The sequence below is a fragment of the Melozone crissalis genome, unplaced genomic scaffold (assembly GCF_028551555.1).
Source record: "Melozone crissalis strain CALT ecotype California unplaced genomic scaffold, PUWL_Pcris_2 ptg000027l_1, whole genome shotgun sequence".
In the NCBI taxonomy this organism is placed as follows: domain Eukaryota; kingdom Metazoa; phylum Chordata; class Aves; order Passeriformes; family Passerellidae; genus Melozone; species Melozone crissalis.
Window position 1 is genome coordinate 50,620,485 of NW_026535805.1, and position 25,725 is coordinate 50,646,209.

General features: G+C 41.9%; 2 protein-coding genes across 3 annotated transcripts; both read right to left on the reverse strand.

The window, feature by feature from the left end:
• Positions 1 to 4,753: 4,753 nt before the first annotated feature.
• On the reverse strand, positions 4,754 to 15,779 carry RPF2 (ribosome production factor 2 homolog). The gene is made up of 10 exons (XM_054280172.1): positions 15,720 to 15,779; positions 14,686 to 14,818; positions 13,854 to 13,891; positions 13,095 to 13,134; positions 11,220 to 11,301; positions 11,053 to 11,129; positions 10,634 to 10,733; positions 6,481 to 6,583; positions 5,425 to 5,569; positions 4,754 to 5,124 (listed from the first exon to the last, which is right to left on the reverse strand). Exons 1-10 carry the CDS (start codon positions 15,740 to 15,742, stop codon positions 4,945 to 4,947), a joined length of 921 nt encoding a protein of 306 aa, XP_054136147.1. The 5' UTR covers positions 15,743 to 15,779; the 3' UTR covers positions 4,754 to 4,944.
• A 1,965-nt stretch (positions 15,780 to 17,744) lies between these two features.
• GTF3C6 (general transcription factor IIIC subunit 6) lies at positions 17,745 to 24,117 on the reverse strand. Of its 2 annotated transcripts, none has more exons than XM_054280174.1 (6): positions 24,050 to 24,117; positions 23,099 to 23,179; positions 20,767 to 20,830; positions 20,171 to 20,215; positions 19,923 to 20,033; positions 17,745 to 18,364 (listed from the first exon to the last, which is right to left on the reverse strand). In XM_054280174.1, the coding sequence occupies exons 1-6, from the start codon at positions 24,113 to 24,115 to the stop codon at positions 18,069 to 18,071; spliced, it is 663 nt and encodes a 220-aa protein (XP_054136149.1). In that variant the 5' UTR covers positions 24,116 to 24,117; the 3' UTR covers positions 17,745 to 18,068. The 2 variants fall into 2 exon arrangements, with proteins under 2 accessions (XP_054136149.1, XP_054136148.1); XM_054280173.1 differs by having other exon boundaries at positions 19,923 to 20,036.
• Between the last annotated feature and the right edge of the window lie 1,608 nt (positions 24,118 to 25,725).

Below are 25,725 nucleotides of genomic sequence, written 5' to 3' on the forward strand. Positions count from 1 at the left end.
TATATCTAAATGTTGGGAAACAAGGAGAGAAATTTGGATTCTGAAGTTCACCTTACTTTGCATTGCAGCACTATATATGTGAAAAATACCATTTATTGTGCATAAAAATACCAAACAAGAAACTCAATTTCTTGCCAGTGAAAGAAGGCAAACAGTGGGAAAAGGGCACTGCAGATCTGTCATGCTTGTTTTGGAGGCTGTGAGGGTAAAAGGAGTAAAGAGGAACAAATTGCAACAATCAAAACAGAACAGAGGGCCCATATTGGCTTACTTCAGGATCATGGATGAAGTGAGAAATCCAGATTTCATAGGTGCTGTTTTGCATCACAGAAAGAATTATGGGATTATCAAGGGGGAAAGTTGGAAGAAAATGAGATTTTGTCATTAACCATGTTAAATTCTACTTAACATTTATTTAATGTTTACAAGGAATTTAACATTCTCTGTTAAATTCTACTAAAAACTTTGTGCCTTCTTCCCCTGAATTACTTTGTGTTTATCTTAGAGAAGCAGGGTGGGGGGTGAAGGTCAAGTAAACAGAATATCACCAAAACAAGAAATGAAGAAGAGACACCTTAGAAATGTCTTGGTCAGAGAACATCTGCTGTGTCTTCTGATTGCTCTGAGTATATGACGCCCATGTTATTTAGGACACATTTTAATCCCAGATTGCCTACATATTTTTCATTATGCTCTGTATAGATGTGTGACAGCAAAGCTGTTCTTCCTATGTAGTGTTAGTCATATTGCTAACTTGGAACAGTCATCCATTTAGAAAGGCAATCCTACAGAGACTTCACATTCAGAAGCCTCATGTCTCTTTTCCTTGTACATTTTTAGGAAATCTGACTTCTGATGCAATTGACCCATTTCTCAGCTATGTTTTTGGATTGCATCTGGGATGTGTCAGTACTGCTAGAGGCACTTTAGCAAAGTTCAAAGGGAGGAGATAAATTGCACTGGGGGACAGGGGAGAACTCTCTGCACCACATGTAATACACATGTTAACGTATTATGTACGGCTATGTTATATATATTATGCACAGCTAACATTTTCCACTTTCTTCTTTTTAATAATGAAAATGTCTCTAACAGAGTTCTGCTCTAGTCTCCTTACCCTGCTCCCTTATATTTGATAGCATCTAGAATAAGCCTTTTTTCCCCTGGCTGAAGGAAGCAGCAGTCAGTGTGACACTCAATGTGTCTGCCATGTCCTCTTTTCATGCTCTTTTCTAACCCTTCCCAGCTGCAACCAAGCCAGTGGTGGAGGGAAACCCTCACAATCAAAGTCAGAAAGCACTTACTGAAAACAAATAAGGTTGCTAAGGAACTGTAAAGATGAGCTCAAACCTACCAATTCCAGGAAGGAGAAGAGAGTTCATATGCCCTTTTCAAACACACACCTCTCATTGCTCAGTCTGTCACATTATTCTAACCCAGAGCTAAAGCTGTGATTTTGTGCACCCAGGACAGATTCCCAGAAATATGGGAATCCCAAGAACCTAGCAGGTTTCAGCACTCAGTATTTACCTCTCTTCCTACTTTTTACAATTCCACCACACCTAAAAAGAGCCAAGAAGCCTTAAACTGCAGGTAGGCTGTATATTATATGTGCATCATCAGTTACTTATAATGACAGGAGCCCGGTTAACAGTAGCAGTAAAGCCACCAGCAGCACATCTGGGCAACATCAGCACAGAGACCAGGGGTCCACAGAAGGCACAGATTGTACCCTCCTTGCCCTGGCCACCCTGCCAGCTAGGCTAAAGAGAGTGTGGGCTTGACTGCCTATTTGCAGCTTCACCTTCCTGTACAGGCACAGCCTCAGGAGCCAAGCTTTGCCCACATGTGTTTGCTTCAAACCAGAGCTATTACTAGGCTCAAGCCATAAATAAAGCTGACTCCTGTGGGTTGGGAGGTGGGAAGATGAAAGCCAGAGGAAAGGGATGAGCATGCCTGTTATGCCTTGCCTATGCCAGGCAACCCCTGGGGCCATGTTTAGGTGTTTTCAGAGCCTGGTGAACTCTGGAAGCAAGGAGCAATTGAGGTAGAGCAAGCCCCTTTCATCAGCTGCCCTTTGAGTACTGCACATTCTGTTCCTCATGCAGACAAATTTCCCTACACTTTGAAAGACTCTGGGAAATAAGAGCATTCCACTAGAATGGTTATATTTAACCCTCCTCTCACCATTCACCTTGAGTTAAATCAGATACTGGGAATGCAGCCATTGCCTATGGAGCAGATGTGTGGTTGTACCTGCTGAACCCCTGAAATTGCAGCAGCCACCAGCCCTGTGGCTTTATCAGTGCTTCACAGCAAGGCTGAAACTTCTCCAAAGGGCACCAGTGATCTCATTCGTTAGCTTGGCTTCATCCTATCTCATCATACAGAGATCAGAGCAGCTCATTTCTGCTGTGAAAAACAAGAGAGCACTTCCACTTCACACTCAAGAATTGGCACCAAAATGGCACTGGAGTACTACAAAGTATCTCTCAGAAATGCAGTAAATTTTAATCCTTGCTAACAACATACCCTGAAAGTGATTGGCATGAAAAAGCATAACCTAAATATCCTTACACTGTACCCAGAAGAATTTCTCCTTGCCTCACATATCTAACACATTCTGTCCACCATGTATCTGTATTTTACCAGTACAAAAAGCTGTATATAAAAGGGCATTCACACAAACAGCCACAGGTGAGGGACCTCTGGCACTACTAATTCCACCTGCAAAGGGCTAATAAATGCACCTGGGTTCTCCTACCTGACTGATTTCCCATGCTCAAGGACTTCTCGCCCCCTGAAGCTTTAAGTAACCACACTCAGGTGCTGGAAGGCGTAGTAGCCCTAACCTGTCCAAAGCTCCTCTTCATACAAGGAACAAACCAGCAGCAGCATTAAAAAAAACTACACACCAGGATGCAACAGCTTCTCTCTGAAGGCTCCTACTGAACAACTGTTACACTTTTTACATTAAGAGGTAGCAGGATTTTAGATGGTCCACATTACTGCTAAGAAGTCAAGTTTTAAAACCCAAATTAAGCACCAAAACTAGCTTCCAAATTAGGAAAATATGGAAAATTACAGTCTTTTAAACTATGGGCATGCTTTTATGAATTTATAGTATTTTGCTATTACTTCTACAACTCAAACCTTGTAAAAGACAACATTGCTAGTAGGGTACTAGTCAGCTACTGCTAGTAGGGTTCTTCTACAGCTTTCAGACAAAAGCCTAGTGATTTGTACTTCAGAAATATACAATTGGAAATACAAGTCTGAAGAAGTTTATGGAATCATCAATTTCTCAAACACATGGTTATAGTTTGGAGAAAAGGGTTTGGAGAGAGACATTGAAGATAAATATGCTTGTGCCCCCAAAATGAACCCAAACTTTTAAAGCCCTTCCCTTTTCACACTACAAATTTTATCAAATGAGCATTGCAAGAATGTCGTGGGTGGCATTTGCACAGCCACAGCTCCAGCTCAGCCCTCCCGTAAGGAAAGCAAAGCTGCCCAACACCTTCAATCCAGGATGCAGAAGACAATTGAAAATAACAAACCACCTATTTCTGATGTGACACTGATTAGAAAACTAGCAAGAAAAGTATTAAAAACAGAAGTAGGGTGAGAAGTTTGCTGTGCTCATGGTAATGTGTGTATACTTCTATAACAATTATGCTTACAGGGCAGAGAAACAACTTCCAAAGAGACAAGCAAAATTAAAAAACCTGTTTTTCAATGTGTTCCAAAACCAGAACACCATACCAAAGTCTCATTAAACTCTTAAACTCTCATCCCCTTTATACAAGTCTAGCTGAGTCTGCGCTAACTCATGAGCACAAAATTGGGAGGAAAGCAGGGTAAGAAGAAAAAATATTTGAAAAAATGGACCTTTAGTGGTTGCTCCACATATTTCCATTCTGGGCACAAATCAGGCAGCAAAGACTGAAATTGAACCTGTAAAGGTTTCATTTATGCCCAAAGTAAATATCAGGTACTTTGCTACCATGGTGATGAACACAGTGAAAACACCTTAAGCACTCCCACTTCTGCCAGCGCAATAATCAGAAGCAAAGCCTGGCTATCACATATATATTGAGCTCACACTTTAGAAAATGTATTGAATGTTGCAGCTGTGCAAAATCTGAAATACATAAACAATAAACGAACAGAGAGGTTGTGCATATAATGCACATTCATTGCACTGGTCCTCCAAAGAATGTGTAAGAACTGACTGATCAAGGGGTCCCAATAAAAATAAAGTTTCTGGGGGAAGGGAACCTCAATCCATCCCACACTGCCCAAAGCCTGGAGAGGGATTGCAGTTCAACAGAAGAGCACCTGAAGGGCAGCACAGAAGAATTTAAGCCTCTCCCACCAGCAAGTTGCTTCATTGGAGACACAATTTAAATGCCTCTATGCTAAAAGCACAAAGCATGGGGGATATTAGGAAGAAATTCTTTTGTGTGTGGGTGGTAAGGCACTGGAACAGGTTGCCCAGAGAAGCTGGGGATGCCCCATCTCTGGAAGGGTTCAAGACCAAGTTGGATGGGGCCTTGAGCAGCCTGGTCTAGTAGAAAACGTCCCTCCTCATGGCAAAGGGGTTGGAATCAGATGATCTTTAAAGTCCCTTCCAATCCACTCTGTGAAATTGTCCATGATATGAGTCACCTGTTTGACTCCCATACACTGTTAATACCAAGAAACAAACACTCAGCTTTGGAAAACTAAGAAAGTTATATCATATTTTTTATTTTAAATAACCAAGCTCCATGTTAAAGCTCAATACCTCAGTGTTCCCTTTAAAATGACAAATTATTTAAAAGATTTTTTGTTACAAAACTAAAGCTAACAGCAGCTCAATCTTTAATGTCTGACAATTTATATTACAACATATATACTAAATTTGAAAGCACAAAGAGTTCTGAAAACTGTCCCAGACTGTCAAGCTGACTTTGACTTTTTGGGATTAGCCCCACCATCTTGAGCTGACTTCTCTGCTGGCCTCTTTTTTAAGCCTTTCATTTTCCGTGTCTGCAGTTTACTGAGATCCTGCCTCTGCATGTGGATTCGGCCGTAAGTTGTACCAAGCGCATCGTGGGAGATATTCTTTTTCTTCTTGGGCTGCAAGGGAAGAGCAATGTTAATAGTTCTGAGTACAGTCCCAGGGCTCTGGTGAGAATCAGGTGCCCAAAAGCAAGGCCTCATACATTGGTTGGAGAGACTAAGATTTGTGCTTTGTGTTCTGTGTGCTTCCAGAGGAGAGGCTGGCTGCCAGCTGAGCACCACAGAAGTGCTGTGGCCCCAGGAATGTCAGCTGGACTCGATGAAAGTAAGCTCTGGTCAAACACACAACAAGTAATACTTCAGCCTTTGCTCTTCTTCAGAGAGATGTGAAAGCAATGCCCTTCCCAAGGTACATACCTTCAGGCCTTTTGGCTGTTTCAAAGACAGCTTATAAAGGTCATCTGAGGCTAAATGTGTCCTCCTCATAACCAGATCTAATGAAGGTCCCATCTCTTCCAGTTCAATTCTGGGTATTTTACAGCCAGATTTCTTCAGAAGCACTCTAGGAGGAGAAAACCAATGAAAATCAACATTGTCCCCTGTGCTAGAGATTAATCCATCTTCCTTAACAGGTCATTCAATCCTGCAGTTCAAAATACTATTGTATTTTGGGAAGGCATCCATCAATAACAGTTTATAATAAATCAGTCCCATTACAGTTTGAACACATCCAAAATATGACCTGACTAATGTAATTTATTATTTTTTTTAATGGGACTAGTATAATCAGAATCACTTTAAAAACTCAGCTCCAGTTCCCTGAAAGCCATATCACTTTTCAAAATCAAAACAGCACCCTGGGTATTATTAGACATAAAAATATTCACTATAATTTACAGCAAAATAATCTGAGCACTTATCTGAGGAAGCGTTTTGGTTCTTTGTTTTTAAGAGTGAGGCTGATTAAAATGATTTTATATTAAGAAAAATCAAAATCACACGGAACACAAGCTATGAATGTTCACAGTCTCCTAAGGCAGGGAGTGACTGTGAGGGTGAACACCAATGCAACAAGAAAGATTTCCTTCTCCTGCCTTTTCCTGGTTTTCCTTGTGCATCTCTGTCTGCAGCCTATCCCCTGCTGTTCCCTGGCAAACACCTAAGTGAGGAGAGCTGTAGAAATCAGCCTGAGAACAGACTAAGGCCATCAAGTCTAAGACAGTACCCAGAATTCACTAAGTTAATTCACACCACCTTACTAACCAAGCCATATGAAAGAGCAATCCTGAGCCAGGAGGAGCTCAGCAAGGAAGGAGGCAGCAGATCTAGGGCTTATGTGCTTGTCTTCTGCTGTACAAATTACATTGGAGCACCTCTACACATTACATGTTCTAAATGCAGCTCAAGCCAGTTCAATTTCACAACTAAGGTTTTGTACCAAACCCCAGACAAACACATAAAACAGATACTCACTTGTAGCTTCTCATGTAAATTTTCCCATCCACAGCTGTGAAATGCAGAACGTACTCTAAACCAGCCAGACGAATATTGGGCACAGTGGGACCTCTGAAGAAATCTGAGAGAGTATTTAAAAGGAATAAATGGCAGGTTCTTGGCTGAAAACAAAACCAACAGATACCTGTAACAAATTGGTGATGTGATGTGGGCCCATTTTGAAACAGGAATCTCAAGAAATAGCCCCTATTTCCAACTGCAGCCTGGCCAATACAGGAGATAAATTTAACATTGCACATTTTGGTTTGCACTGGTGAATCCAAAAGAGCAAATACACTTTCAGAGAAGTAACTTAGCATTATTGAGCTAATGGGAATAATTGCATTGTCTTTTCTTTTAAATATTCATCTCTAAAATCAAGGGGGAAAAAAATATCTTATTTGGTGTTTAGGCCAGTCAATGCTCAGACAAACACAGAACTGTACAGAGAAGCCATTTCCTCAGGTATCTATTTAAAGACATCATTCAAACATAATACTTAAATCTTAATCATAGCCAGATTTGGAACAGTAGAAAGAGGGATCAAAACCAGTACACAGCAGAACAAAACTCCACCTATTCTTACCTACATTTTCTCTCTCTGACTTTGGGAAAAAGTTTAGATATAGAATTTCTTTCATATGTCTCTCACAACAAGGTACTCCTGTCCTCTATGTAAAGCAGTATTTGTCATTATGTCTAATGTTTTCTCTATTAATAAGCAACACATCTATGAAAATAAGGCACTTCAAATATTTGCCCAGTTTGCAAAGAGAATGCTGAAATACAGGTTAAATACAAAATGGGTTGCCTCTAGCAAGATTCTTATATCAGGCTATGAAAATATACTGTGCAATCAGAGAGCCTGCAATGAGCACAGCAATCTGTCCAACATATGCAGAGGGTGGAGAAAGAATGTGACCTTGACCAAGGGAACAAGGTGTGCTAATAAACATGACAGGGCAATGCTGAAACATAGGAGAACAGCTAACAGATGCAAAACACATCACTCTTTTTTGCTCTGCCCTGCTTTCAGATCCCTTGGTTACTTGTCTTTTCCTTCACCTTTTTGAAAAAGTATAAGCACTGGAGTGCTTATACTCTTTAGAGTATCCAAAACACAGTTTGGCTGGCAAATAACAGATGGAGTCAGCCCAGGAAACTTTCTTGGTCAATTAAATACTCTCTTATTTTGAGTCTAACTTGTAGTTAGAGGAAAAGTTGCAAATAAAACATTTTGTTCACTCGTGGCATATTTTTTTCCCTTCAGTTAGTTCTCTGCAGGTACACAAGCTTACATTCACAGTGGTTTTATTGGCAACACCTCCCTTTCATATTTTCCTGTGGCATCATACATCTTTTTACCCACAGGATGATCTCTTCCCATAAATGCAGGTGGTCAGGAATTTGTTTCCTGGCAACACCAAACAGCTGCAGAAACCTTACACTTCAGTACACCCAGAGAGTTGAAGTTTTTTAAACATACTCTTAATTTACAACTCTTGCTTTGGTTGGACTAGAGACTTGCTTTCTCCTTTCTTTCCATTCCTAGTTCTCTCTGCCTCTGGTCCTCAAACATGTTTCCAGAAAGTTTAATTTGCTCTTTCATACAGAGAGCTTTTCAGGACCTTTCTATTTCCAGACTAAATTCTTAATTGTTTTTTGAATGTAACTCCTTCTGTATCAATTTGTATCCAAAAGCTGGTAACACTGTATTCTATGTAGCTTTGGTTAGCGTGAAAGCAGTTTAAACATTTCCCAGCCGTCCCTTTCCTGGCCAGAAAAAGCTCTCAAATCCTTCCAAACACTCAAAAAGAGTCTGTGTGAGGAAGGATGTTTGAAGACCAGAGGCGACAGCCAATCTAAAATTGCAGAAATCTGCAAACCAACATTTAGAAAGTGTATAAGCATGCTCTATAGTGGTCTGGCCATTTTTAGGATAAAATAGATGAGTAACAACAGAACTAACAACAAGCAGGCAGTGTTGTAAGAGTTGAAACATCTTATAGATGCTGGCATAAATAATTATTAGAATGTCATTAAATGCATTCCAAGACTTACATCATTTAAATGAACTACACTATCACTTAGAGACCAACAAAAACCAAAAGAGAAAAAGTGGTATGTCTTTCTCTTCCAGGTCTCTAAAGAAAATGCATCCATCATTTATTTCTCCTAAACAGCTTCTTCCACTTCACAGTTTACCCAGACTGTAGCATTAGGTTACCATGAAGACAATAATTCACCCTTGCCCTTAACTTTACCAAGAAACTGCTCTAAGATGATTGTCCAAGCATACATAAGCCCTTTTGATGTCACAAAAGCCAATGAAAGCTTGGTTGCTCCTCAGCATCACTGGCATCACTGCTTTGGCAACAAGAAGCTGTCAGCTATCTGATATTCCCTCTGGGATCCCAACAATACTGGTACAGCAACAAAATATTTGCAACTGTTGTTATAAAGACATTCTTGTATCTTAGCAAGAGTAGCAGCTTAAGGCAACCATCTTTTGCAGAAATGGAACAAATCACTTCTTCCTTATTGGTTAAAGGCAGTTTTGAAGCAGATCAGATTAATACCCAAACGATTTTAACTTGTGAGTGATACCTTCAGGCCTTTACTCTCCTTAACCTTTTTCTTTGACTATTGTTGTGCATCTGGGTATTTCACAGAACTCAGTAGCATAATTAAGACCTGGAGTACTTGGCATATGTTCAAGAAGATTGAGTGTGGAGTACATTTGACTGCCAAGTCATTCATGGCTAATAAACAGGGGAGGAGAAAGGACAGGCAAACATCAAGAGAAAGAGGAAGGCCTGCTCAGTTATTTGGCAACTATCTTACTATGCACGTTTGCCATTTCAGCTGTTTGATCATGGGCTGCTTGAGCACATCTGGATGCCCAAAACTGTACAGATGCCTGAACAAGATACACTTCAGAAAATGCACCTGCTTCCTGTGTCAATAGCCATTTACAGTGACACAAGCATGCAGCAGCAAAACATACTTATCTTTGTATTCAGGCATCTTCAAAGATGCACAAGCTCAGTTATCACCCTTTCACCCATCCCCAAGAACCAATCAACTGTATTGAGAGGAAGAAAATTTACTCCTCTCCTGCTCCCTTTCAGTCTCATTCCGGATGAAACATCTTGCTTTAAAGAATAATACTAAGGAAAAAAACCCTCTTTTTCAGGGGGTCTGTTTTTAAAGAGCAAAACAGATCTTTTATCGTTTACCCATTTGCCTAGAAATCTAGAAACCCAAGAAAGGAACTGAAAGAACAAGACTGCGCTTACTGGGCCAGGTTCAGTATTTTACCAAAACTTAAAAAAACAGACCAACAAAAACCTAATCTACTTTTAGGAAAACTATTAAAAAGAAAAATCACTCCACCTACTTACTAGATCTAGTTTTGCCAAGCAAGAAGCATTTTTTCAGTGCCAAGAGATGCAATATCCTGTAACTTCTTTGTCTACATATAGCTTCTATAAAGCTACAATGTGCTTTATCTTCCAGAGCCTCCAACTTAAGGATAATAAAAAACTTCATGCCAGTTTGTTCTCTAAGCTCCAAGCCTACCTTGAAGTTAGGGAACAATTTATCTACAGCTGATTTTTACTGCAGGTGTTCTCTCCAAATATTCTAAACAATGGCATGCTTGTTAGAATTGGTGGAATTCCCAACAAAAACTGCTTTCAACACAGAAATAGAAGCTGAATTAGACTGAATTGACTTTTCTGTAAACAAAAAACATTCCACTTTCTGAACTTAATCCATTGATTTTAATTTAGATGCTTCAAAACATTTGGTTAGAAAAATGACAACCCAGTACAATTATAAGGAAAGCACATTTTGGAAAACCAAGTTTTCCCACAACCTAAGTAATGAATTCTAGTGAATATGAAGTTTCATCTTCAGAGCCTTTTAGGACATTCTTTTTTCCTCCCTTTAAAAGTCATCACTACTAGTTAACTTTAATTTTATGTGACATGAAACCTACAAGTGTTAGTTCTTGTTTTCCTTCTGTGCTGAACATAAGCAAGCATTTATTGACAAACCAGCTTTTCCCAACAGATCACATTATTACAGATCCATGCAATCCTACTGCCCAAACAATCAAAATACTGACCAATAAGAAGGCTCTTCAGTCTTCTGTATTCTTCATTCACATCAAACATGTCACCAGCAAATATCAACATAGGTTTTGTCCCTTCAGGACACTTACTGTTCTGTGGAATAAGAATTTTAAAACAACAAAAATTCAGACAGTTAGGGAACATATAATTGATTTAATAGGTGGCCAGTCATTCAACACTGAAAGAAAAACTGCTGTGACCTGTGATCAACAGGGACAGAATAGACTAACGAAACGAAATTAAAAAGCAGAGCATAAAAATAACATTCTGGAGTACACAAATTGACAATCCTCGTATACTGCATTAAACACTTCTATTAAACACCGTGATTCATTTCAGGGAACAGAAGAAATTGCAACCAAAAAACTCCACCAGTAGGTGTCGCTGAAATACTGAATTAGCAATTCCTTACCTTGATATCTTTCAGGGCTACAAACTTCTCAACGCCCAGCTCAATCATGTCTAGCACGTGGTAGTCAAACATGCGACCTGTGAGAGTAAAAAAGAAAATCCAGCTATTTAAATACTCACTGAAAACTACACCTACCATCCCAAAAAAAGCCAAGTGAGATTTATTACCTATTATCAGGTTGTTAGGTCGCTTCTTGTTGTGAGATCCAAAGAGAAACAGAGAACAATCTGATTTCTTGGAAAAAAACTCCTGCAATTGAAGAATATAATCAAACTTTTGAGTTGCAGTTCACAGGGTTTAAAACATTCTGCAAAGGCATGTGGCACAAACATATGGGTTTAGGAGCTACTTAATGAGAAGAACAACTGCACTTACCAGAATAGTTTTGACCATGTAATGAGTGTTTTTCAGCACTTATGTTAAACTGACAGCTGGATTCAAGATTCAAATAATTTCTTTTTTTATTTACCATTGCATCTTAAAATACAAGTCAGGCAAATTTTTCTTGCTATTTTATCTATTACCCTTTCTTGTAATTCCTGGTTATTTGATTTTCCACAAGATATTTTCAACCACTTCTCCTTGCCTGACAAGTAAGTATTGTCAAGCTGGCTACCATTTTAATGTCTCACTGTAGTTTCCCAACTAAGCTTTATGCAGCATATTGACCTTGTCTGACAGCTTCTGAACAGCCAGTTAATTCCCTCAAGATCCAGGCTAGCAACATCTGCACTTGGCACAGGAGCCCTACTACAGAGCAACTTCATGTCGATTTATTATTTAAGACTAAGATGCTACCTAAAACCAAGCCAGTGGTGACTATCACAGAGATCTTTTCTCCAGGAGGAACAGATTAGAGAACTTACTATGGTACAATGTCCACAGCCAACATTACAGCAGTTCTTTCTGAAGATGTCTAAAGTCTTTTTCTGCCTCCCAAGGCAGCTCCTCATCTTGTGTATCAAGAGTGACGCACACACACACAAACTTACCCAGTGCTTCCCACAAGCACTTGGCCCTTGTGAAGCACAGAAGGACACTTCATCTCCCATCCCTGCAACAGCAGCAGCTCAGAGAGGACATTACAGCTCTGCCCCTCTGGGAGGTCAGACAGACACTTGCAGAGGCTGGACTAATTGCATGTACAAATCACACAGCTCAGCACCGAGTTTTGCCACCAGGTCCCTGAGAAATGCTGACTCTAGACAGGCCAAGAACAGAGCAGAGGGGACTCCCCTTGAAACATGTGCTCATACAGCTCTGTTAGTCACTGTGTGTTGATATCTGTGCACTCTCTAAAAGCTGCATATTTTATTAAAGAGATGTAAAAAACTCAAATTCTTTGAATGTGCCCTGCAAATATGCAACAACACACACATTGAAAAACTGCCCTTTAAAAAAAAGCCTCTAGCCAGCCAGCCAGCCAGCCATTCAGGATTGCTGCTAAAGGATTGAAAGGGGGTTGGTGAGCTTTTCCACCAGCTCCCTGGGCACCCTTGATGGATCCCATGTAGCCCCATAGACATGTGTGTCTGAGTGGTGTAGGAGGTCACCAACCATCTCTTCCTGCATTATGGGGACTTCATTCTGCACCCTGTCCCTGTCTTCCAGCTCAGGGTACCCAGAGAGCAACTGCCGCTGCTATTACAGGCAAAGAAGGCATTAAGTACCTCTGCATTTTCCTCATCCTTTGTCCCTGTGTTTCCCTCTGCACCCAGTAAAGGATGGAGATTCTCTTTAGTCCTCACTTTGTTGGTAATCTAATTGCAAAAACATTTTTAATTGTCTTTTATGGCAGTAACCAGATTAAATTTCAGTTGGGCTTGGACCCTTCTAATTTTCTCCCTGCATACCCTCACAACATCTTTGTGGTCCTCCTGAGTGGCCTGCCTCTTCCAAAAGCAATAGACTCTCTTTTTACCCCTGAGTTCCAGCAAAGCTCTATGCAGACAGGCTATTCTTCCTTCCTGATGGTTCATCTTTTGGCACACAAGGATAGCCTGCTCAAAACTGTTGTAAGGGAAAACATCGTTTATACTTACCAATGATGTTTGGTCCTCAAAAGGCCTGGTAATATTTTTCCTGAGAGGAGGAGAAAAAAACAAGTTAATAAACAAAACACAAACAAAACAAACAAGCAAAACACACACACAAAAAAAAAACAACCCCAAAACTCCAAAAACAAACAAACAAAAAACCCAAAACAAAACAAAAAATAAAAAAGCCCCAGAACAGGCCCAGATAACAATTTCTTATTAATTCTCTGATCATAAAAAGTTCTGCATTCTACCAGAAACTCCAGCAGTAAAGGCTCAGTTTGAGTTCAAATCACAAGTCCTATGACTACTGCCAGGAATGCCTCAGTTCCATCACTGCCATTCCAAGTACTTTCCTCCACATTTCCTGTCTCCTGGGGCCTGACCTGCAGAACACCACCACCACCACTACCACCAGTGACACTATGAGTAAATGCCTTTGCCTGTTCATTCATTAAATTTAGACAGCAATTTACAGTTGTTTCTGCACTACATTCATGCAGACACTGGGTTCCCATTTTGAACAAGACTTAGAGATGAATCCTGCTCTGTACCAGCTGCCACAGAACAGGGCTCAGCACCAATGCTGATCACAGCTAGCTTGTTCCCAGTCTATTTAGAATTATCACCAGTCATCTTCTGCACGCTGGTCATTGTTCAAGCCCCCAGGCTATCCTGCATGTCTATTCATGCCCTGAAACTCCCCCAAAATAAAAGCTGTTTGTCTGCCAGAAGACTCAAAGATGTCAAAGTCAGATTCCTTACCTTTTATACAGTACAGCAAAAGGCTTCTTCACAGCATACTGCAAAACACAAAGTTTAACACATGTCACCTCTAAAACATGTACAGTAGTGTTGTTTTTACAACCCAACAGTTTACAGGAACATGTGAAACAGTAACTATGCAGAGCAGCCTAGAAGAAGGTACCTCAAAAGGCCTGCTCACAGTAATACTCTTCGAGCTGGTGACAATCTTGTTTCCAAATTAATTACACAAGAAATTATTTGTAGAAACTGAGAAATAAAAAAAAAATAACTGAGAAACAGCTGAAATCAAAGCAATCCCTCTGCTTCTAAGGGGCATAAGGAAAAACAGGGAGAGAACAACAACTTGATTATAGAAGCATAAAAGAATAGGAAAACAACAAAGCAAAGAGAAAACGAGTGTAGGAACACCTGTAATATTTTGAGCTATAGAGTTAGGAGACAAGTTTGGTAACTGAGTTTTAGGAGAGGCTGAAAGCTCCCTATCAATAGACACAGTCAGCTTACAGGATTCTGGGACATGACTTAGCTGTGTGATACAGTCCCAATTCTGTACCTAATCCTCCTAATCCTCTTGTTTTCAAACAGACTTGGCAACACTTCACTTATATACTAGACAATGGTGAAAAAATAAAAGAGCAAGCTCAACATTTCTGGCAAAGAAGAAACTGGAAGAAAGCAATCTTCCTTAAGAAGCAGGTAATGACACCTTTGGAGCACAGGTAATTCCAAGATTTGGGGTACAGGGAGAGTATGAAAATACTGATAGTCCAGCAGAGAGAAAATTGTAAGAAAGAGAGAGGAAGGTTGCATGCTACGTCCAACAACTTACAATGTCTTTAAGCACTTCCGTCACTGTTAAATTGGCATTTCCTCCTTTTATGAGCATAGCATTTTTTGTATTTTCATTTAGCTTGGGTTCTCTCTTCTCAAGAAATCTTTTTGCTCTCTTAGTTTTAGGCTTTCTGTAACAAGAAATTAAAAGTTAAAAGCTTAATATATGTAACAACACTTGACACTACAGAAAACAGTGAATCCAAACAAGAATTGTTTCAATGTAACTTGTTTCAATGACTCAAACTAATCCCAACCTGCAGAATTACAATCAATGCCAAAAGCCCTGTGTCAGGTGAATGTGAGAAGAAAACAAAGTTCCTCAAAGACCACCAACATCCCCCAAAATAAAAGCTGTTGTCAGGAAAGAGCGAGGAAGGCTGAGCACCATCCAGGTGAAACACCGCAGCCTGCGCAGGGGCACAGACCATACACACATCAGTGGCTACGTGGCTTAAGAATTACAGCTCTCCACTAGATTACCTTCTCAGTAAAGCATTAGTTTTATTTTCTTCTTTAAAACAAACAATACCCCCCCACACACATAGGTATCCTAGCATCGTCAGGTGGAACGGCGCTCTGGAGATCATGGAGTCCAACCCCCTTGCCAAGGCAGGGTAACCCGGAGCAGGTGCCACAGGAATGTGTCCAGGTGGGCTTGGACTGTCTCCAGAGAGGGACACTCCAGGATGTCCCTGGGCAGCCTGTTCCAGCGCCCTGTCACTGTAAAGGAGTTCCTCCTCACGTTGAGGTGGGACTTGTGCTGTTTTAGTTTATGGCAACTGCTCCCCATGCATCACTGAAACTTCAGAAATGAATCCTCTGAGGTGTGTGCAAACACACAGATTCAACGCCAGCTGGTCACCGCGGTTATTTTAGGCCACCAACTGAGCAAGGGCTGTTTGGCCGCCACTAAAAAGACGGCGGCGCTCGGCTTCCTCTCCCCGCACGTTTTCCATGGGGCTGCGGCAGTGCATCCCTCCCGGGCCGCCGCCCCTCCCGTTTCCCGGAGCGGTTCCCCGGCACACTCACACCACCCGATCCAGCGCATCCATCGCTGCCCTCACGTGCGGAACGCCGTGCCGGAGCCGCCGGGCGCGTCACATCCGCCGGCAGGGCAGGGCGGGGCGGAGAGGGGCACGGCGCACGCGCGGGGCGCGGCTCCGCGCCATCGTCCCACGGGGCGGAGCGGAATCCATGCGGGGGGCGGCTGAGGGTGACTGGGCTGTTCAGCCTGGAACGGAGGAGGCTGAGGGGAGACCTCACTGCAGTCTGCCACTTCCTCCTGAGGGGAAGAGGGGGGACAGACACTGGTCTCTTCGGTGATCAGTGCCAGGACCCGAGGAATGGCCTGAAGTTTTGTCAGGGAGGGGTTAGGTTGGATATCAGGAAAAGGTGTTTCATCCAGAGGTTGTATGGTTGCAAAAGTTAGGGTTAACAGTAATAGGAACAAAAGCTCGACCATTAGAAATAACACTTAAAATATTAGAAGACCCCCTCATTATTATGAATGTACTCATTGTGTGTGATATACATAAAACGTTTTCAAAAAATAATACTGATTACCAGATAAACTAGAACAAAGAAACAGCTTCAGTGTAGTGCTTAAAGAAAAGGCTGAGAAGGCAGAAACCAATGCTGCTGGAACACTCCTTGTACATAGGGAAAAAAACTGACGCACATAGTGCTAGACTAAGTAACCAGTTAGCAAAACATGGGAGAGTTGCTGTGTTTGCACTCTGTCAGAGGACAAACTCCCGAAGCACCTCTCTGTTCTCGGTGGCTGAAGCAGCCATAGCAAGAGCCCTCCCTGCAGGAGGCTCAGCTGCCACCGAGCACACTGCAAACCCTCCCTCCGGCACTCAAGAGCCTGTGTATTCCCAGGATCGTTATTCCAGTTATAATTGTCCTCTATCTATCAACACCACACAAATCAAGCGTGAATGATGATGTTTTTTAAACTTCTATGGTTGCAGTTAAATCCAGAGGGATGGCTGTGCGGTCTCCCAGAAACCTCAAATGCAACACTACCATGTGAAAGATCCACACCCAGGCTGGAGGCACACAGAACGTGTTCCCTTTCCTTCCTCTCCCTGCCTCCCTTTCCCCTAGGATTCAAGTTGCTTCAACACAGAAAAAAAAAGGGAATAACGCGATTGATGGTTTGAAACTGTTACTGTTTTAATGACTTCTCTTTACTGATGCTGTGCTGTGAACAACGCTGTGGGTGAGCTTCTCCTCTGCTCATTACTAATTAAGGTATTACATAATCATACTGGAATTAATCAGGTGTTCTCATTCTCACAGCACTGCTGCAGTTACCCTGTTTTGAGGGAGGCAGAGAAAGGTAGGAAAGAAGGGTCAGTGAGAAAATGTCTTCTGTTTTAAAATTGTTGTGCTTTTGAAAACATTATCCCGAGTGCACCACACACTCAACTGTGATACAGAACGGTGTGTGGCAGAACAAATGATGTAGCAGTATCAACCCACAGACTAGCTAGGCAGCAGAACACAATCACATGGACTAGTCTGGGAACCACTGATGCATGGGTACAGGATCTTAAGCATAAAATCCTTCAGGAAAATGCCAAAGAGGAAGATTAGAGATAAGAATTTACTGTGAGGAAAAAGAAAAACGAGGTGACCACATTTCCTTTTGTATAACACGCATTGTATTATACAGAAAATGGGGGAAGCAGTGTGACAGATGCCTCTTTAAGACCTGGATTTAATTTGCTGACAAGTTTGCAGAGGTTTTCAAGGCTTGAGTGGAAAAGCCCTGACCAGCTTGCCCTGAATTTCAGTATTGATCCTATTTTACATCGGAAGCTAGATGAGAGACCCCTAAAGTCCCTTCCCACATAGAAGATTTCTAAACTCCTTCAAGGAGACAAAGGACACTAGAAAGAATCTAAACTAAGCAATTTGAGGAGCATTCAATAAGCCACACTTACTTGATCTGTTTTCTTTCAATAACTGAAGTACAAGAGCAGACAGAGTATGTGGCTGAATACGGCGCACAAGGTGAAGCCATAGTTGAAAAATTCAGGTCTTTATTTTAAACAATGGTGTTTCTTTCTTTTTACAAAATGTTTCAGACTGTACAATACATCAACATTTTTCTAAGCTAGGAGTTTCTTTTAATTATGTAACCACTTCCACTTGTCCAGTTTTGAGGTAGTGATACATACATTTCCAGTCAGTAATTTTAAAAAACAATTAAGCCCTTCCCACTATAATTCAAACACAAAAGCAATGCACAAGAACATAATGTCTGTTTTTCCACTATCCATTTTTCAGAGCAGGTGGAAACCATGTCATGGTCTATAAAAGTTGGCCCATTAATTCTGTGAAGAAGTCCTGAAAAGATCAGATTTAGTATCATGGAGGTACATCCTCTAAGGCAGCATTTCCAGAAGGAGATTGCTCTGCCCCAGAAGCAGAGCTGTCAGGCAAAGGAACAGGGGCATCCATTTCCAAGTTGGGCTGCTTTTCCAGGTCACAGTTCATGTTAGAATTGCCTTGGCCACTCACCTCTCCCTCTGACTCTTCAGTCAATTTATCTTGGGCCTGAGCTGACTCCTCAGAATCATCCTTTTCAGGCAGAAAACTGCAAATCATATTAAGCCTGCTGTAGGAAAAATCTCTGTCCTTGATCTGCAACCACTCTACTCCACCTGATGTAAAGAAGGAAAATTCTATTAGTGACAAAAGGAGTTAACAGCAGTTTTTAACTTAAGTTCACTGTTATTAAGGCTGAGCCAGACGAAGATCTAAGTAAAAGAACCACTTAGAACAGAAAGATGTGCATATTCCTCTCCTATTACTTTTTACATACCCATTTACTACTTCTCATAGTCAGAAAATACAATGCAGGGCTAAAAAGATCTTTCCTCTGATCCAGTGTGGCAGTTCCTGTTGTATTTAGGTGTCTGATGCCACTCTCAGGCTCTTAAAATAACTTAGACATTCATCAAAATGCAGAGAAAATATTTCACGAATGCAATGAAGAGAATAGAATATTTGTTCACCTAAATATTAGAGCAATAGGTAATGACAACAGAGATAGGACACAAGTTCTTGCACTCTCTTTAACTCAAGAGTAACAGTAAGTTGGAACAATGGGTTGAAACCAACCCCAAATAGACATGGGATTCCACTCCCATTTTGATTTTTACTCAGTACATGTTGTCAGTTCTCAAGATGTTACAGTTACTTTGTATGCACAAGTTAAATTCCTGTCACAGTACAGAAACAAAGTGGTTTTCAGTACTTATCAGCAGTACTGCTGCTCCAGAATAAAAAGGCCTTTGTATTAAGCAAAATACTTTCTAGTCTCAATTTAATATTACTTAGACTAGGAAAATAATGCTTTCAGTTTAACATTACATAATTAATTCTACAGAGAGAAGTGGTACTTGGTGGTGATAGGAATGCTGATGTTTGGTTAGATTCTAATTGACATTTCATTTTATACCTCCTATGGCCAGTGTCCTGCTGACTGCTCATATTTAAGGTAAAATGGCTATATATTCTTAAAATATGAAGCAGTAACACTGACTTGAGTGAAAAAAAGAAGCAAAAAGCAGTAGGTCAGTTCTAATGAACACTGCTATACATAGTAATACTATATAGTATATATAATACTATTTGACTACATAGTCAAATACACTCGGTATTTGGCTATGTAAAAGTTCTGACTTCTGTACAAAAAAATAAATAAAGCAAACATATGAACCCCAAGTTCTGCCTGCAGAATGAAAATCAATATAAATAGGTCTTCTAAGTACGTCTTTGCAAGTAATTTACATTCATTTCCATTTAACTGTAAATTCATTAAGTGCAATTCAGTTCTTTTCAACAATTACAGAGATTCAGAATGTCCTTAGAAAAAATTATGGAAGTAGGGAAAAAAAATTCAAGAAAGAACAACTAAACAGCACCTCTGATTTTGAAACTTCTAGATGACAGAAGAATGTACCATGGAGCATCAGTGTATGTTTTCCCTGCTCTTACACTTCTTTGTAGTCATCTCCTAGTAGCGATTTCTGGATGCAGCACTGGTCAGAAATGTATTTAACTTTTTAATTTAAATGTACTCATATGGTGTCTAAAGAAGGAAGTTCCTTTAACTTCCTGCATGCTCTTGAATCAAACACTTAATAAAGGCTGACTCTCCTTGTGGATTAAGCATAATCCACTCATGTCCACATGCATAAGAGCAGAATCACTCACCAACATTCTCTTCTCCTTCCTTCTTTTCTGTCAGAAGGGTCCGTGTCATGTTCAACTTCTTCACTGTGTGGCACTTGTACTTCAGCTGTACTTTTTGGTTGCCTTCTGCATCTACTAAGAAGAGAGGAGAAAAAACAATACCCAAACCTCAATCATTATAGTGAATTCCACTGGCAACTGAAACAAGATAAATATTTTTAACCTCCCCAGCTACTGAAACAAACAGAACATCAAATCACAACAATTACCTTGCTCTGTGTTTTCTTCAAAAACCACACAGGTTCCCAAGGCATCTATGAAAAACAAAGTGAGAAAGTTTGAGAGACTAATTTGTATCAGCTGCAGGCAATGCATCCACTGGGCCAGCTGTGGGAATGTGCTGACTTCCAGCCCCTCACAGAGGCACAGCACTGTTCAGGAACTCAGAGCAGGCAGGAGTATCACAGTCATTGGGATCACTACAAGGGAGGGCCCCAGAGCATTTTCTCCCAGACCAGCGTTGTCACCATAGAGCAAATGAAAGAACTACAGATTGCACAACGTGCCAGTCCTGCTCACACAGGAGACAGCAGCACCTGAAGGCATTTTATATCCCACATTTTTGTCTGCAGTAATATGGTTGATGCACCCCAGAGTCAGCTTCCACACATAGCTTCCCTGGAAGTACCATGGATGCATGGTTAACTCAGCAGTGAGCTCAGACTGCTGCTGCTCTACATGGTGTTATACAGCTACCCACAACTACTGCATCTCACAGGACCAGCTGCACAACACCACCTGATGCTAAGGAAGTTCCTTGGGTCACGTGAAAAGGGACAGATTGGATTCACATCAGTTTTCCTACCTTCATATTCTCCTGCAAATACATATCTGTCCACTTGTAAAATGGGCCTCTCTGTCTCTATTCCCTATGTAAAGAAGGAAAAAATTGCATAATGTCAGGTCTGTATTAGCCCAGGTGCATTTCTCACTGTAAGACCAGCAAAGACAGACATAGCAGAATTTAGATTATATCAATTCCTCATCATACATGTTCCTTTAAGTATATTAAATACAAAAAATACCCATATTATACTCTTTTAGTAATCATAATAAAACCTAGTACAGAACAGTATAGAATATGCTCTAGTATATTAAGACAAGTTCAGATCAAATGGCAGCCAACAGTCTATTTAAGTTAAAGTGCTGTAACTTCCTATAGGAAATTAATGCAACCTCCATTTCAAATTAACAAAAATTTAGGTGTTTGCATGAAGATTATGTTATTTTCTAAGCTTCAATTAATACAAGTTCTAGAAAGTGGAATAACTTTAAAATAACTTCTTCAGACAGGGTGAAGAAGTCCAGCATAAGGCATTACATCAGCACCAGAAGTGCCACTGCAGGTCACAGAAGCTTCTGTGATTACTGTGTGTCTCTATTGTGAAGGGGCTGGAAATTGTTGCTATCTTATTTTTTTTTAAACAAGGAGTGGAAGAGTAAGGAAGCACTTCTGTCAGTTCATTCCCTTCCTCTAGAACACAGGTTTTCCAAATACACAAGCCAGCATCCCATTTTTCTTATATAATATATATCTACATACTGTATTTTGATAAAAATCAATGTCTGAACAGAAGACACTAATTAAAGCAAAATGTCTTTGAATAGTACCTTGTGAACATCAGAATTATTCAGGACATGAAGACAAGCACTTGCTAAAGGTTTTGAAGATAAGAAATTACATGATAAATTGCATAAAATACAGAATATCACACAGGCTAATGTGAATTTGTGCAATTTTCTTCTTATATATTTCTGTGTTTCAAAAGTACAAGATCAACAAGATTTAAGCTCTGGGATTCCCTTTCTTCTGCATAAATTGAGAACTCAAATAACACTAAGCTATCACACAGAACATATTTTTGTGGGTTTTTTCCTTCTACAAGAAATAAATGCAATCAATAACACATCAGTACTAAACAATAGCATTATAGGGGTTTTACAGTCAAAATTTTATTTCTTTGGCTGATTTGCATTTCTTTGTGGACTATGCACACTTGGAGACTGTCTTCCCTTGATGCCACCAGCGACACAGAAAACTTGCTAAACACAGTAACACAGAGCAGACACTTTAATTAAAGTGTTAACAACAGCTGTCCCTTAGGAAAAGTCTCATGGAATGCTTACTCTGTGGAGTGAACTCAGGTAGATATGGATACAAGTAGGACACAGCATGGATACTTTAACCTTTTACCAGTAACATTACAAGGGAATCACAAAGCACAACATCTGAAAGAATCCCACCAGCAGTACTGCAGCATCTGCAGCCATTCAGCCATCAGTATGAATGATACATGTAACACATTGCAAGAGATTAGATCAGCACAAGGAGGGAAACCTGCATATCCATCTCAGGATGAATATTTCAGGAATTTTGATTGTATTTCTACTTCTGAGACATTCAGAATTGACTTTACCACCCATCTATTGTGATCAGTAGCACACTCAGATGTTCTCTTCCATCTTTTCAGCCTATAATAAAGGTCTACTTTGAGAAAGTACAAGTGCTGCTGATTTGCAAATACTATCTATACAACTCTCATAGCCTACATAAGTTTTGAAGGGCAAATAAAATCTGTCCTATAGAGATAAAGTGATTAAAAAACTCAAAAGGAACAGGACAGGGAAACCAGATTCCTACAATAACCTTCCAGTGAAGGAAACATCCAAAACTGTTCATGAAAAGCTTAATACCCAGTTATCCTTTACAAAACTTGAACTTGCCAGGACACGTCTGCAAAAAGCCCCATTGTAAATACAGTGCAAAACTTAAATATTTTGCTTTACCTGTCTGCTGGTTTCCAGTTATTCTAATAAGTGTGATTAACATTTATGGTTTTTTAACATTTGCAATACATAATTTAAAGAAAAATTAACTTAGAACTTGAAATCAGAGTAGATACTGGTCCATGCTTATATATACTTCTGAAAAAGTTTCCTTATATTTATGCAATAATATATTCAAAGACTTTATGCTGTTTCTGAGAGCCCACAACATGCAGCCAAGCACAGCATACATAATTCCCTATCAAAGATTTGATCTAATGTTATTACATCAAAAAATGTAGAAGCAGCCTCACTCCCTTGTTCACATCCGTAATAACTTACCCCTTTCCTATTGTGCTGTAATCACTCACCAAAATCTTGCACTTGTTTTCACATTTTTCTAGGAAGTCTGAATCAATAATTCCTGATAGCTCAACCATGACCAGTTGCTCCTACAAGAAAAGTTGATCATGTACAGCTATAACAGAACTCAGGAAAAAAAAAAGGCCTCCCCAAAATCCATCTTTACCAATAAGAACAGCATACAAAGACACATCCTTTCAGGATAAACAGACCCCAAGAGACACCTGTTTCACACCCTGGCCTTTTCTTCCTAGCGAGCAATGGGGGAACACTTTTTCCACCCTTAGAAAACGAGCATCAGTATGGCTCTGGGGAGATCCTACAGCACCTCCCAGTACCCATAGAGGGCCTACAAGAGAGCTGGAGAGGGACTTGTTACAAGGGCCTGTAGTGACAGGACAAGGAGTAAGAGATTTAAATCGAGAGTGGGTTTAGATTAGATACTGAAATTTTCATTAATGAATTTTAATTTTTTTTTTTAACTGAGGGGAGAGGTGTGGCACCGGAACAGATTGCCCAGAGAATTTGTGGATGACCCATCCTTGGAAGTGTCCAAGGCCAGGCTGGATGAGGCTTTAAGCAACCTAGTGTAGTGGAAGGAGTCGCTGCCCATGGTAGGGATTTGGAACCAGATAATTTTTAAAGGCCCTTGCAACACAAACTCGTCTCTAATTCTGTGATTTATGGCGACAGGAAGCAACAGAAACTGCAGATGCGCTCTCTGACCACGCCGTTTTCGGGGAAGCCCGAGGAAGAACAGCCAGAACCCCATAGCTCTGGGGACAGCACCGCTATGGGGACTGAGAAACCCTCCGGCCCCAGGGAAACGTGCTCTGTCCGCAGCCGGCCCCTCTCCCTGCCTGCCCTCCGGCCGGGCGGAGCGGGGCCGGGCCACGCCCCGCGGGGGGCCGGACCCTTCCCCAGGGTTGGGGAGCGCCCCGGTGTCGGCATCCACCAACCTCCACTTCGTCCTCCTCAGCTCCGTCGCTCCTCCCGCCCTCGCTGCCCACCGCCGCCGCCGCCATGTCGCCAGAGCCCGCCCCGCGCCCGCCTCAGCGCGCACCACGTGGGGCCCGCGCCGCCATCTTAGAGCGGAGCGGCCCCGCGGCTGGAGAGGGCCGGTGCCGCTCCTCCTTCGGCGCCGCTCCGCCCTCGGGGCCGCACCTCCCTCAGCGCGGCACCGCCCTCAGCTCCGCGCCTCCCTCAGCACCGCTCCGCCCCCAGCACCGCTCCGCCCTCAGCACCGCACCGCCCCCAGCACCGCTCCGCCCTCAGCGCCGCGCCTCCCTCAGCACCGCTCCGCCCCCAGCACCGCTCCGCCCTCAGCACCGCTCCGCCCCCAGCACCGCTCCGCCCCCAGCACCGCGCCGCCCTCAACGCGGCGCCTCCCTCAGCATCGCGCCTCCCTCAGCGCCGTTCCTCCCTCAGCACCGCTCCGCCCTCAGCACGGTGCCTCCCTCAGCACCGCTCCGCCCCCAGCACCACTCCGCCCTCAGCACCGCGCCGCCCCCAGCACCGCTCCGCCCCCAGCACCGCGCCGCCCCCAGCACCGCGCCGCCCTCAGCGCGGCGCCTCCCTCAGCACCGCGCCTCCCTCAGCGCCGTTCCTCCCTCAGCACCGCTCCGCCCTCAGCACCGCTCCACCCTCAGCACCGCTCCGCCCTCAGCACCGCTCCACCCTCAGCACCGCTCCGCCCTCAGCACCGCGCCGCCCGGGGGCCCGAGCCTCCCTCAGGGCCACGCCGCGCGCGGAGCGAACCTGGCCTCGCCTCAGCGCTGAAAAGCCAGAACACGAGCTGCTTTATGGCACTCCCGAACGCTCTGCGAATTTTTCTTGAATCGCAGATGTGGTACTGGAAGATGGGAGTCCCTAAAGTGGCATCCTTCCCTCACGCTTTTATTAAAAAAAAAAAAAAAAAAAAAAAGGGTAAAAGACACATCTTATTAACACAAACAATGTCCTGCTTCTGGTACAGACCTTTAGTTTAGAAAGCTTTTACTAAATAATAAAATATGCAGTTAGTTTTTGCCACTCGTGTCCTTCGCATGATGCTTTCTAGTTATTTTGGCAGGTTCAAATACTCCCCATCAAATACATCCTTCTGACCAGGGTTTCTGAGATAACATCTTAATTTATAAGGGCAGGATGTTGTTGTCCACAAAAATTTGATTTGTTTCCCAGTGTGCAACAATAATTACAATATAAGCCAATAATTACACACGTGACAGAGGCATTGATTGTTTTATTTCAGAGTTCTGCAAGCCTAGGTGCCCAGTGGAATTCCACAAATCAAGCTCAACAACTATCACAGTTTTTTACTATTTATACATTTCAGCAAACAATAATTAGTGTTCATTGGCTACAAGTTTCATAGTTCTCATATATTAATTAGTGTTCTATCTTCTATTGGTTAATGATTCTCTCTCTTCTCATGCTAATCAGTCCCATGGTGTTTCTCTTCTCTTGGGCTGATGGGTTTTTGGGTCAGTGATCTGTGAGTGGTGGTTGGGATCTCCCCCTGCAGAATTCCCTTTTACCCACTCACAGCTGACTCAGCACAGTTGCTGGGTAAGGTTTATTTGTTTCTTCCTTATCTTGGGAAGAAGTTCTGCCCAATGTCCTTGTGGCCCATAAA

Bases quoted from the DNA above. Each gene is read 5' to 3' on its own strand.
- RPF2 (XM_054280172.1), bottom strand. From the start codon at position 15,742: ATGGATGCGCTGGATCGGGTGGT. The intron at 11,130-11,219 runs GTAATAAATCTC...TTACTCTCACAG, and splicing joins ACCTAACAACCTGATAATAG to GTCGCATGTTTGACTACCAC. The intron at 10,734-11,052 runs GTAAGGAATTGC...CTTATTCCACAG, and splicing joins TAGCCCTGAAAGATATCAAG to AACAGTAAGTGTCCTGAAGG.
- GTF3C6 (XM_054280173.1), bottom strand. From the start codon at position 24,115: ATGGCGGCGGCGGCGGTGGGCAGCGAGGGCGGGAGGAGCGACGGAGCT. The intron at 20,831-23,098 runs GTGAGTGATTAC...TTCTTTACATAG, and splicing joins AAAACAAGTGCAAGATTTTG to GGAATAGAGACAGAGAGGCC. The intron at 20,216-20,766 runs GTAGGAAAACTG...TGTTTTTCATAG, and splicing joins ATTTGCAGGAGAATATGAAG to ATGCCTTGGGAACCTGTGTG.